The sequence below is a fragment of the Eretmochelys imbricata genome, chromosome 2 (assembly GCF_965152235.1).
Source record: "Eretmochelys imbricata isolate rEreImb1 chromosome 2, rEreImb1.hap1, whole genome shotgun sequence".
NCBI classification, from domain to species: domain Eukaryota; kingdom Metazoa; phylum Chordata; order Testudines; family Cheloniidae; genus Eretmochelys; species Eretmochelys imbricata.
Window position 1 is genome coordinate 56,394,365 of NC_135573.1, and position 13,042 is coordinate 56,407,406.

Consider the following 13,042-nt stretch of genomic DNA (forward strand, 5'->3'; position numbering starts at 1 on the left):
CAGTTTAAATATTTATAAAAGATTTCTGGGGGATCTCTATCATCTCTTTTTTATTAGCCAAACTACCTGCGGAGGGAAGGGAAAGAGGAAATTCCAGTGAGAGTACTGCCAGGGCCAGGGTGTATTATTTTACATAACACAGTTATATTTTCTACTTTAAAAGAGGTTGCAGTCTATGAAGAGGCCTGAAGTAGGGAAGAGGTGCTGTACTATCATCTTTTTTTTACTACTACTGAAGTTCAAATTTTGTTTTAAAAAACTGGCATCGATTTTGTCTTGCACTATTTTGTTTTCTTTGGACAATCACAGTTCCCAGAAAAACAACTTAATCCCAACTTGATTAAACCAATATGATACCACATTTAATTTCACCTGCATTTACAGCATCCATTGCATTTCTCACACACATGATATTTAGCACAGCTGAATGCCAGAAATAATGAGTTTAAATGTTTTGTTTATCAGGAGTAGAGTCTGTACCTTTAGGGGTGATTAATCTTTCAAAGGCAGGTTTTAAAAGGTCAAGACAAGGTCATGATATATATTTCCTGTTGTGACTTCATTTAGAAACATGCATTATGTTCAGGCTTGCATGATTTTTTCCATTTTAAAAAAATGTAATCGAAACCCATTTTATTGTATTTTCAGGGTCCTAACTCAGTCATGATTGCCCTGGTAATGCTGTTGAATATTGGTTTAGCCATTCTTTTTGTCCATTTTCTAACTTGACTGGAATTAGAGAAGGTAAGAAAGGTCTTGTTTCTATAGAAGAACACCATATCCAAATCAGTTTGATTCCCCTGTTCAAATTATAAAGATTTACAAACTTTTAATGTTCCCTACTTTAATTTTAGCTATGCCTGAATGTGATTCAACATAGTTACTTAATGATATAATTGTTTTGACCCTTCAGTGAAGTCATGACAACTAGTGGTGTTAGCCCACAATTCTCTGCAGTTGTCTCATCAGCCTTTTAAATGGCACCAGTCGTACTCAGACACAGGGAAGGAGGCTTGGAATTAGGATGGGACGCAAGAGAGATGACACTTGGAAAATTCAGCCAGGGGCCTGATCAGTTTCTCTACTGATGATTTGTGGCTTTGGGGTCCTCTGGAAGCTGAAGCAAGCAGCCATGTTGGAAAACAACAACAAAAATCTGCTGAAGCAGCCCAACCAGTGAAGTGCATTGGCTACTCCATCTGTTCCAGCAGTGTGTGACTAAACTGGAAATGTACGGAGCTGCACTTTTTGTTGATGGAAGCTAACAGCTGCCTTATTATTTTACCGTCTGATGTTTTTAGTAGGGAGATCGGAAAACGACTGCCAGAGGAATGTGGTCAGAGGATTCAGTTGCTGTGGAAGTGATTCCAGCGTTCACTCCTATCTCATTAGAAGAAATAGTTAGCAGCATCACTCACCAGTCTTATTCCATTACCTGCTGCTTTTAACATCTCCTGCAATGGTCGGGGAGATTGAATTTCATTTGCTAGTGCATGATTCTGTTTTCGCTGTTGTTTAAACCTGATGTATAGCCATAATATAGTATGTAGAGCAACCTGGAGAAATGTACTAGTTGCATCTAGCAGCAGAGAAGCTAAACTCTGTTATACATACAGTATATATATTTTTTTATCTGAAGGTACAATTCTTGAAACTTGTTTTCCTAAATTATTAAGGTTTAGCAGGTAATATACAGTAATGGCGAAGTTTTAAGCTGTCCTTTATAGCTTCCAAAAAATGCTCAAATGCTTGTGTCAATAGCAAGCCAATTTATAATACCATGAGAGTCTTCAGGGAGTACCAGTACGTTAGAAAAAGGAGGCAGAATATTTTGAGAAATAGGATTGAAGTTTTGTGTGGTTTTTCTCTGGCACCAGTGTTGTGGTAATTGGTTATTTGAATGATTATATTTTAATATTGGGATTTTTGCCAGCAGTTAAAGTCAAGTCTTGTCCAAGTGGACATTAATGCCAATGAAACCTAAGCTAGTTACTACATACAAAAATATTATTAATTTTAAAATACTAGCTTTGTGTTGAATACATTCAGGTAGAGCGTTTAGATCCATTGAAATAATTGTTTAATCAATTTGATGGCTTTAATGTCTTTAAAGTCCGTAGATAATTTTACCTCAACGAAACAAAACAAGAAAGAGTCACAGAAATTTTGATTTGGAACATTTGTCTTAAGTTGTTTTATAGTCCTGTGTTATGCTGATGTAATCAGTGCTTTTTCATGTGCCATTACACTGTAATTACTGTACCCTGTATTACTCAAAAGCATGCTTCTTTACTTACAGAAGTTTATGTGGTGTGATCATTTTAAATTAAAATATTTACTTTCAAATCAAAAATAGAAAAGGGCTTGGAATATGGTTTATTTTATCTCTATTAGAAAAGATTTCATAATTTTTAGTTTTTGAACATGTTTGTAAACTTTGTAATTGTTTGCATGATTTAATGGAGAAGTTTCTTAAAAGCTACATTAGGTATCTTTTGATGCAGCACATAAAGTAACATAGGTATGGAATGAATATTGTGTAGCCTGATACAGCTCAGTGCAGAACAATAACACTGTGTTTTATGCAGAAGTATGTTGAGAATCCTGTGGTTTGACCAGTGTGGAAGAAAGCAGAAAGAGAGCAAATGAAAATAACTGGAATATTTATTTATTTTTAAAAAGAAGTAAAATCATGTTTTACTTTTAAATTTAAGAAAGTAATTTTTAAATGAGAACACATTTTAAAGTTACTGTAAGCCTTGATGTAAGGGATAAATGCTCCTGCCCACCCCATGTCTCCTTACAAAGAGAACTAATTTTGTAACTGACATTTAATTCTTATTCAATGTTTATTTAAAATACTTTATGCTCTGCAAATAATGGGGTAACAATCAGCTTCTGAAAATGTTTATAAATTTAAGCATGTTACTACAATTTATAAATATGTATGATTTATAAGCTTTTCTAAAACAAAGCTCAAAAATTGTTGGTATTTTTCTAAAATGTGCACAGCTGTATTTTACATGAAAGGCTATTTATAATTGGTTGTTATACTGTACACTACATTTCGGACAGCACATGAAGCCTGCCAATGTACTTAATAATGTCACTTTGTCTATTTAAAGTTTCTTGCTGTGAAAAAAAATGAACTCTTTATGTAGGAGTTTCTCTATTTATAAAAGTCTTGAACCCAAAAAATGTACAGTTTCCACAACTGTATTTGCTCTAATAAAAAGTTGGTTATTAAGAGTTGCAGGTGGGTTTTTCTGTTCATGCGAACAGTATACTGCAGATATTTTTCCTGGAAAAATGTCTTCTATCATCTGCCAAGAGAATGGGCAGAAGCCTGGCTCCTTGGAAGTCCAAGGGAATTTGGCCCTTGTTTTCAATAGAGTTAAGGATTTTACCCAAGGAATGTATCACTTCAAAGTGAAAGAAAGTTAAAACTGGTGGATAGCTTCCTGATATAGGTGTTCTTCCTTTCTCTTCACAAATAGGATTTTTATGTATTTCTACACAGACTAAACACAGCATATAAAACTCCATTAAAGCCAGCAGGGTTGTCTAATGAGTAGGTCACTACAGAGTTTTACTCCCTCTTAGTTGTTACCAATAGGTGCTGAGTTTTCAGGAGCTTCCCTTTAATAGAAATATATATTTTAGGAGCAGTTGCTCCTGTCTATGTTTTGAATTAACTCTACCTTTATAAAGCTGCAAGAATGTCTCTTGTCTACACAATAAGCCCTTCTCTAAAAAGTTTAACAATGAAAAAATAAGTTTCTGGGTATAATGAACAGAGATACATATTGTCAAACATTTTTGAAACTGATAGATCTCTAAACCACCTTTTATTCCCCTACCACTTTTTGACCACACAATACTCTTCATATCTTCAAAACTGAGATTAAAGTGACATGAAGTATTTCTACAGTACTGTGAATGTGAAGATGTAACAATTCATATGTAAATCCCCCCAGTAACAAGTGAAGGATTTAGGCAGCAACAGAGGAGAACGTGTTTGCTTGATCCCATTTAAACTACAGTAGCTTTCCCTGCCTAATTCTCAAAATTCAAGACACCCTTTGAATCTGGGGATGAAGAGGAACTTTTTCTACAACTATGGGAACAGAATGACATCGTTACAGTGACATCTTTTCCAGCTATGGGCACTTTCTTATTTGTGTAATTACATTATATGAATTTATCTGATTACACAATATATTCAATGTCCACAATACAGAGATACTATCAAATGGACAGTTTTGAGTCACCAAAGATTGTCAAAGTCTCAGTTATCAGGTCTTCCTAGCACATAGACAAAGGAGCAGAGAATGAATAAAGAACTCTATCTTCCCATCAGATAAAAAGAAACTAAAGAGACTTCCACTCTAGTGGTGGGACATCGAAAGAAAAAGTGGATTCAATGTGAACACTGGCCTGTGGGCTTACACTATCAAAACCATGCTCTCAGATACATAGCATAAGCCATTTCCATAACAAGCCTAGAAATATTTATTTACACAAACATTGACATGTATGTAATGATACTACACAGTAGCTAAGAACTATAGTAAAGTAGGCTGTACAATAAATTATTCTGATAAGAGTAACAAGCCTGCAGGTATTCACTCTGCTTTCAAGTCATATTAACATTCTTAGTTACTGTATATTAATAAGATATGGTTATGAAGGATATAAAAATGATTCTTCAGTAGCTCAGTGAGTCAGAGAAGATGGCACAGTACATTGTCCTCCTATCGAAGGTCAGCTACTAAACATGGAGCAAATGAAAGGAGATTAACTAAGCCTTTAAGAAATAACATTTTCAAATCCTCTGGTTTAGTATTCACAGAAACAGTGAAGAGGTTGAAGAACAGAGAGTGTGAAACAGAATAAGGGATTGGTGTGCTAACCTACTGTAGTTAAAACATCTGCAGCATCGCTCTCAAATTCTGCAATGCACAAATCCTGATGTTTTTCTTTGCAGAAAACTAGCAAGTGGCATCTGCAAACAATACAGACATATTAGCACTTTATGGGTGCCTCTCGAGGAAGTGAATGGAAAGCAGGTCTATTCTCCCGAATACTAGACTTTTAATGGGGACAGCCCAAGGAACAGATGGGATTGGGGGAGGAATAAAAAACTTTACTTCTATCTGCCTTAAGGACTTCATACTGCTGCCCGTAGTACCTAAGCATCTTCAATGTAAAAATCAACAACCTAGTCCCTAGGGGAGTTCATAGAGTCTCTGCCACTTTTCCCTTTTTTGGTTCTGACCATTTAGATTTCATTGATTTACTTTTTGTTTAGGTTCATGTGTTTCAGGCTAATGGGGGGAGGGTTGGGTGCAGGGGAAATTACTGTTGTGTTCTTCTGATGGTGGAAAGGGCTTTTTGAAGAGGAAGGTGTTCCTAAAGAGGCTAATCTCCTATGAAAGCTTGCTCCATGCTTGTTCATTTTTCTTTCCTTATGACTAATCTCTACTCTCTCAAATTGAACTGAGAGCCCAATAATTCTGTTCTCCGCACCCTCCCCCCATCATTCTCCAAGAAGTCAAATTCGTCGCATGCTACTTAGCCATGCTGGGCCAAATTCACTGGTGACATGACAACATGGAACTTCAGTTACTGCACTGGAAATGCATGTGTTTGTGTCCGTGGCCCAGTCTCCCATTTGGCTCATTTTCACACTCTAAGGCTGTTGCTCTGTATGACTGTATCCTAATTTTCAAACCTATACTTAATTCATTCAGTCCCCCAGTAAGGGGACTCGGCCCTCTGAGGGGTGATGGGGCACCACACCGCCTCGCTACACACACTCTGCTGGGTTGGCCAGTCTATGGCCCAGACCTTCAGACAGGGACTGTGCAAAATAGTTCTAGGTAAGCCCAGGCCCTGGGTCAGAGCGGGGCAGCAAACAAACAGTCAGAAGCTCAGGCCTGCAGGCAGGGGCTGAGCAAATAGTTCAGTAGCAAACCCCAGGCTCCTGGCTTTGAGCGACTAGGGAGAGTGGGTGGCAGGGGGTGACGCAGGCCCACCCATTCCACTGCGTCCCAGCCTGGGGCCCTAGCAGCAGCAAAAGACCCGCTGCTGCGTCAGTGTGGATCCTGGCCGCCACTCACTGACATGGGTTCTGGCAGTGCTGCAGCCAGACTAGGGTCAGCTGCCCCCAGGCTACTTCCTGACTCCCCCTCATAGGGTACCTGGGTCAGGGTGGTGTCCTCAGAGGGCTCCAGCACCATGGCTTCCTCCGGGTAGCTGGCGAGGGGTAGGCTTGGCATCTCCTCCGTGCACCGGTCAGCATTGGCCGGTCCAGCCAGTCCTGGGGTCGGCCGTGGATTGCCGGGGTCACCCAGGCTGGAGCCAGGCCACAGGCGTCTGGCCTCTCCGGCGGCTGCGGACCAAGTGAGCTCTGGGATTGGGCTTTTATACTCCCTGTCCTGCGCCTTGACCTCTGGGGGACGGGCGCAGGATCCACTGGCTCCGCCCACTTTGGTGTCTGGGGAGGTTCCTCCCTCTGCGGGGTGGTGGGGTACCACACCGCCTTGCTACACTCCCATATATGATTAGTGATTTGAATAGCTACTGTAGTCTTTCTTTTGTGATAGTATACATGACTGAAACCTCTGTGTATAGAGGCTGCAAAAGGCAGATAACTATTCCCAGTGAAACACTGTCACCTTTATGAAAAATCTGATATTTGAATTGTGAGATCCACTACAAATGTCCTTGATAAGATCATGAGGAAGAATGGACAGATTGCTGCAGCTAACTCCAACAGGGAAGACTAAAGAGTCCTCTGGGGATTCTTGATTTACGTTGGTTTGTGTGCTGTGATTATTATTTTTGGACTTGAGAAATGAACACATGAGCTCCTGGGAAAAAAGTACCCTGTACTGCACATTCATTCTTGCTCATTAGAGTGGGCTTCCACAACTCTATCCTTCCTCCATCCCTTGCACCCGATTTACCAGACTACACTAGGAAAGGTAGAGAACCATATAGTGTTTACATTTTAAATTTGTAGCTTGTGAGTTTAATATAAATTAAAAAGGAGCAACAAATAGAGGAAAAACAATTTACTGTTTTTAAGCTGCCTCTAGGAGACTGGCCTCTGATTTTGTTGTAATTTAAATCAAAGTTGGGGAAGGGGCGATGATGCTCTTTTTATGCAGAAGATAATTAGAGCTGAATTCCAGATTTATAAAATACACTGCATGGTATTTCCATGACCTGGTCTCCCCTCTGATACAAACCAGTAAATTCAGGAGAAGATATGTCCCCTTTTCTAATCATAGAATATCATTGTTGGAAGGGACCTCGGGAGGTCATCTAGTCCAACCCCCTGCTCAAAGCAGGACCAATCCCCAACTAAATCATGTCCAAGCTGTATTAGTTTCACTGAAAAACACCATGTAAAGGGTATTTAAAACTGCAAAAATATAACTCGCTTTCACTGAGATTTCCTTTATCAACCTCTTCATGTCCCTAAATTAGATAAATTATATAGGGGCCTAAGCCACGAAAGGCAGATTGGGAACAAGGTTTTCAAAACTAGGTGCCTCAGTCCTCAATTAGGCCCCTAAGTAGCCTGAGGTAATAGATCCCACTGAAGCAATTTTGAAAATCAGAATCCTAACTTCAGACACCTGTTCTTGAAAATTTTTGCCCTGAATTTCAAACACTCCAAAGTTTGCAGATGTTTGGCTCTGGGTGCAGGGAGGGGGGTTAGTTTCAGCCATAACAGCAGTAGGGTCCAAGTGCAAAGTTTTGACCCAGAGCTAGATTTAGATTCTAATTCAAAATATACACAGAACAAACCCCTCAGAGGATCTGGAGTCCTGAGACCATACACAGCAAACTATTTTTATTAAATTCAGTTCAGTAATCAAATTTGTTTGCAATAATCCTGGGATAATTACACCACTGTGCTCTGTAGTTGGGGCCCTTTATTTAACTTTGCTGCTATGATATATTTTGGGGGCATTTTCCATAGGATTAGAATAACTCTGAAAGTATCTGGTATTTTATTTACTATACCTAGCTCTTATAGAACATTTTATCCCAGAGCTCTCAGAGCACTTTACAAAGGGAGATCAGGATCATTATCCCCATTTTACAGATTCTAAAACACAGGAAGGTGAAGTGACTTTTCCAAGTCCCCAATGTCTTACCAGTCACCAATGGTAGACCTCTATCCACTAGGAAAAGATGCTTATATAGTCACATTTAGCTGAGAAATTGTGTACCACACAACAGCCTGCATAAATTGTGTTGTGTACCACACAACAGCCTGCATAAATAGTGGTCAGTGCCTTCCGTTTTACTTGTGACCACAGTAACTGATTCTGCTTAGACTAGTGTTTGTGAAGCCTTGACAGTGCAGGGTCTACTGCTGTAGGAAGAGCAACATGAGATGAGTAGCAATACCATTTCACAGGGGCGAGACTTCAGTGCTCCTAGCGATTTAAGTCCTGTAAAAAGCAACACAATTGCTTTGATTTACATTTACAGTAGATGGTTTCAGTGCTTTGCTATCGTACTGAAGGGACAAATTCGCAACACCATTTCCACAAGCCTCCTCCGCATGCCCCAAGTTGTCTATGAGATCAAATATGGTGGTTATACATCTGAAGAGAGCAAAGCAGTTGGCTCACCACTAGCTCCTTCTTATGGCCATGCACGAAGTAGCAGCTCTCCTCCCGACGGTGGCTCTGGGCCTGTGGTGGTCTGTTTCTTCCTGTGACTTGGCTCTCCGGCCAGGTCACTTTAAAGTCTGTCCCCTTCCAGAGTCGGCCTTGAACAAAAAATAAGGGGAATTAATGCAAATAAACTGAGTTCACTGGAAACAGAGAATGATTCAAAGTGCATCAGCAGCTGGCCCTCCCTTTCGTCAGGGAGGGACTGTCGGGCACCGGTCAGCAGAGGAGCTCCTATCTTCATCCAGCCCCTCTCTTCAGGAGATGATCACTGAAGATCTATTCTTTTCTGTAGGCTGCCATCAACTAAGCTGGGGCTCTCCCTCTTATGCTCATCCCTCCAATCCTGCCACCTGAGCCCACATTAGATAATTAACCCCATGTTGTCTAGTGGGGGGAGTTGTATACCCCATCACACACCCTCCCCATTGAGATGGCAGCCAGAGAACTGGGCCAGCAGACTGTGCCCCCCCACACACACTTCCTAGGGATGGCAGGGGGAAAAAATCACCATATGTTGAATTTGGGAGGTGTAGAGCTGGAGAGACAGATATCAGCGCATAAGCTGGGGGTTCATTTTTTTCATGTCGTTTAACCACCTCAAGGGGGCATGATCAGTGACAAGGTTGAACGGATTTTTCTAAGAGGTGATATCAGAGGGAGAGAGAGTCCACAGTCCATTTCACAGCCAACCCTTCCTTTTCCAACACTGACTATGCCCCCCCCACCCAGGAACAGTTCGCAGCTCAGGAAGAGTGCTAGATGGCATTGCCCCTAGTCCCACTTCTGAGGCATTGGTTTGCAAAATGACGTCTTTTGAGAAGTCAGACGTGAACAGGACAGGTTCTTTGCATAGGGAGGTCTTTCAATGACCAGTGAACTTTCTTGGGGCTAGCCTTAACTAGGCTCTTGGGGGGTAGGTGGGGCACTATCCCCAAAAACGCTGGCATGAATCCACAGCATTAAACCACAAGCCCCAGAAACCTTTTGATGTGTTTCTTCTTGGTTGGGGTAGGTCATATTTTGAGGGGATGGGCTTGGTTCACGAGAGACTGGACCTGGCCTTTCCCCAAAAGATATCCCAGGTAGGTGGTCTCTTCTCTTCCAGCCTTACACTTTGTAGGGTTTGCAGCTAGCCCAGTGTCTCATAGGGACCAAACTATGGCAACGACTACTGCTAGGTGTTCCTCCCAACTTTGGCTGTAGATGCCTATATCTAAATCTGCTGCTATATATGAGCCATGTGGTTGAAGACTAGATCTATGAGTTGTTGGAACATTGCTGGGTTACCACAGAGGTCAAAGTCATAGTCCTACAACGATACAGGCCAAAGGACAGGCAAAGGCTGTTTTCTCTGATGATTCCAGTGTGAGTGGGATCTGCCAGTATACCTTGGTTAGAGCTAACACTGTGATATACTGGGCCGCACCCAGACGGTCTAATAATTCATCCACTTGGGCAGGGGTAAGCACTTAATTTGGAGAGATCTTTTAGAAAAAATCAACACTATGCAAAACTGGATAATGCCATCCAGTTTTGGGGACAAATATAATTGGACTTTGCCAGCCACTGCAGGATTCTTCAGTGACCCCTCATTCCAACATGACCTGGATTCTTTTGCTTCACAGCATCCCACATTTTCGATGGGAGCAGCCAGGGGTTTTCCCCAGCAAGTTGCCCCAGCTCTTTGTGTATGGTGTTGCATGAGAGGTGTCCATCTGGACTGGAAGACAAATATTGTTGGGAAGGCTTTCACTAGGCTTCTCACTTGGGCCCTCTGCTCCAGATGGCGGTTTCCTCCGATCTGTATATGATCTGGGTCCAGAGAAGGGAATACTTGGAGCCCCAACTTGGCTCAAGGAGATAAGGAGTAAAACATACACTCTCACACTCCTTCCATGGCGTCAGTTTAATATGGTAAATCTGAGCAACTTCCTCTCAGAAGGCTGCCGGATCTCATAGTTAACTGGCCCAACTTAGGGGGACTACTTCAAATGGCTATGTAACAAATAGCTTGGACTCTAGAAGTACCACCCAATCACCTGACTTAAATATGCACATACGTGCTCCTTTGTTATAGGCTTGCTCCTGGGCCTGTTGGCCACTGAAGAGGTATCCTTTGGTGCAGGTCCCTAGGGTTTTGAGCCCCTCACAGAGCTTTGGTACATATTATATAACTGTCTCTGTCCTAGGAATTTTTTTTCTTCCCACTTCTCACAGACCATGTCAAGAATCCCGGGGGTTGTCTCCCATATAAAAGTTCAAAAAGAAATAATCCACTAGATATGGGGTTCTCAAATGGGGTCAGGACCCCTCAGGTTATTACATGGGGGGTCACGAGCAGTCAGCCTCCACCCCTAATCCCGCTTTGCCTCCAGCATTTATAATAGTGTTAAATATATTTAAAAGTATTTATAAGGGGGGGGTCACACTCAGAGGCTTGCTATGTGGGTCACCAGAAAAAAGTTTGAGCGCCACTGCACTAAATGATTGGGGAACCTCTCAAAAAGCAAATAAAAGCAAAGGGATGAGCTGATATCAGTGACAGGGTTCCTTAGCATTTATCCTTTTCAGGATCTGGTTGAATGACTGAACTAGACCATCCATTTACGGATGACAGACAGATGTATGTAGAGTTGTCATTTTTAGCAAATCACACACCTCTTTCAACAGCCAAGATGTAAAGTCGGTGCCTTGATCCATGAGGCTCTCCTGAGGTACCCAGACTCTGGCAAAGACTTCTAGCAGTTCTTTGCGTTGGTGGGAACACAGTGGGATTGCCTCAGGGTATCAGGTGATGTAATCAACTATAAAAAAGGTGCAGCTGAGTATAAAAACATTAAAGGGTCCAACAAATTTCATCCCTGTCCTTTCAAATGGGATGCCTACTACAGGAAGTGGGACTAGAGCAGTGGTGGGAAATCTGCGGTCTGTCAGGGTAATCCACTAGTGGGCCGCCAGACCAGTTGTTTACATTTGCACAGCCATCCACAGCTCCCAATGGCTGCGGTTCACCGTTCCGGGGCAATGGGAGCTGTGGGAAGCGGATTACCCTGATGGACCGCGTGGAGCCCGCAGGTTCCCCACCACTGGACTAGAGGGAATTATTTCACCCCTTTATGTCCTATGAGTTTGCATTTGGGACAGGAGCTGCAGAAGTCTTTAAGTTTTGATTAATCTGAGGCCAAGAAAAATCAATCCAGAATCCGGGTCAGGGTCTTCTCATCGGAGAGTTGGCCCGCAGAGGGGATAGAAAGAGCCAATCACATGTTCTCACACCTCTGAGGCCAGTGAACACGGAGTTCCAACCAAACAGATTCATTAGTTGGTCTTTCTCCAGTCGCTCCATGCGAAGCTCAAATCAGGTGTACTGCTCTGCTCACTCTGGGACTCCCAGAAGGTAGCCGGTCTTAGGCTCAAGATTTCATCCTCCCTCTGATCCTTGATGAAGTTGGTGCCTCTAGTTAGGATGCCCTCTCCTCTGGGGGAAAAGGGGGGCAAACAGTTTCATTGTTAGGTGGCCCTTCTGGGAGAGCTTCCTCTCAGCCAGACCCCCATCCTTCTCCATGGTCCAGCTCCTCACCTACACCTGTGTGTCCAACGTCCCAGGGTTTTGAGACTCCCTTCTCCCAGGATCACCTCATTTAACCCCTCTGGGCCTGTCTGAAGTCTCTCAGTACCCCTGAGAAATGCTCCTAATCCCACCCCAAGATAATGAAGTAGGTTAGCGTTGAGGCCAGCCCACCTACAAGGGAATTCCTATATCCCCAACAGTCAATTGCATGCATCCACTGGGATAGGATTTAACATCTCCATGAATATACTGTAGAAAGAGTCCCAAACCTAGAAGCACATTCAATATAGAGGCACTTGTGATGCTAGTGGCCTGCACACCCCCATGAAAAACAAACCGCACTGCTGTCTAAGTAGGCCTTGAACCCGAGCCTGATGTTCAAGGTGGCCCTTCCTTATGTGACTCATCTGCTTCCAACCCCTACCTTCCTGTGGAGGAGACTGCAGGGACGATTCTCCAGGCTGGGTCCTAAGATGCCAGAGTTTCCCACCAGAGGCCAGTCTAGGACCCTGCAATCTGCTGGGCCTTTTAGAGACTGGCATTTCCAAAACCATGCCATAAGACCACCAATTCCTCTGAATAGGTTCTCCCTTAAGTCAAGGGGCCCCTTGGCCTCAAGCAATCACTCATGTGATGCAGCCAAAGCCATTTCAATAGCCAGACAGGAGTTCAAGTAAATACAGCCATATATTTTACTTAGGTGTATGAGTGCCCTGCACACCAGAGCTGGAGAATTTTGCCTAGCAGTAGGGCAGTGCTCATGCCTCGT

The 13,042-nt window shown here is 42.5% G+C and overlaps 1 protein-coding gene across 7 annotated transcripts in view; it reads left to right on the plus strand.

Moving 5' to 3' along the window:
- The window catches only part of JPH1 (junctophilin 1), a 146,551-nt gene that overhangs the window by 119,806 nt on the left and 13,703 nt on the right, over positions 1-13,042 (plus strand). For 3 of the 7 annotated variants that reach the window (XR_013345123.1, XM_077810114.1, XM_077810121.1), the window contains 2 exons: positions 649-744; positions 914-3,249. Coding sequence is in view for 6 of the 7 variants with exons in the window: in XM_077810114.1 (XP_077666240.1) it covers positions 649-729 (81 nt within the window). In the remaining variant the exon portion in view is untranslated. Of the gene's footprint in view, positions 1-648; positions 3,250-13,042 lie in introns of those variants that run through there. The other 4 variants (XM_077810115.1, XM_077810116.1, XM_077810118.1 and 1 more) reach the window with 4 other exon arrangements.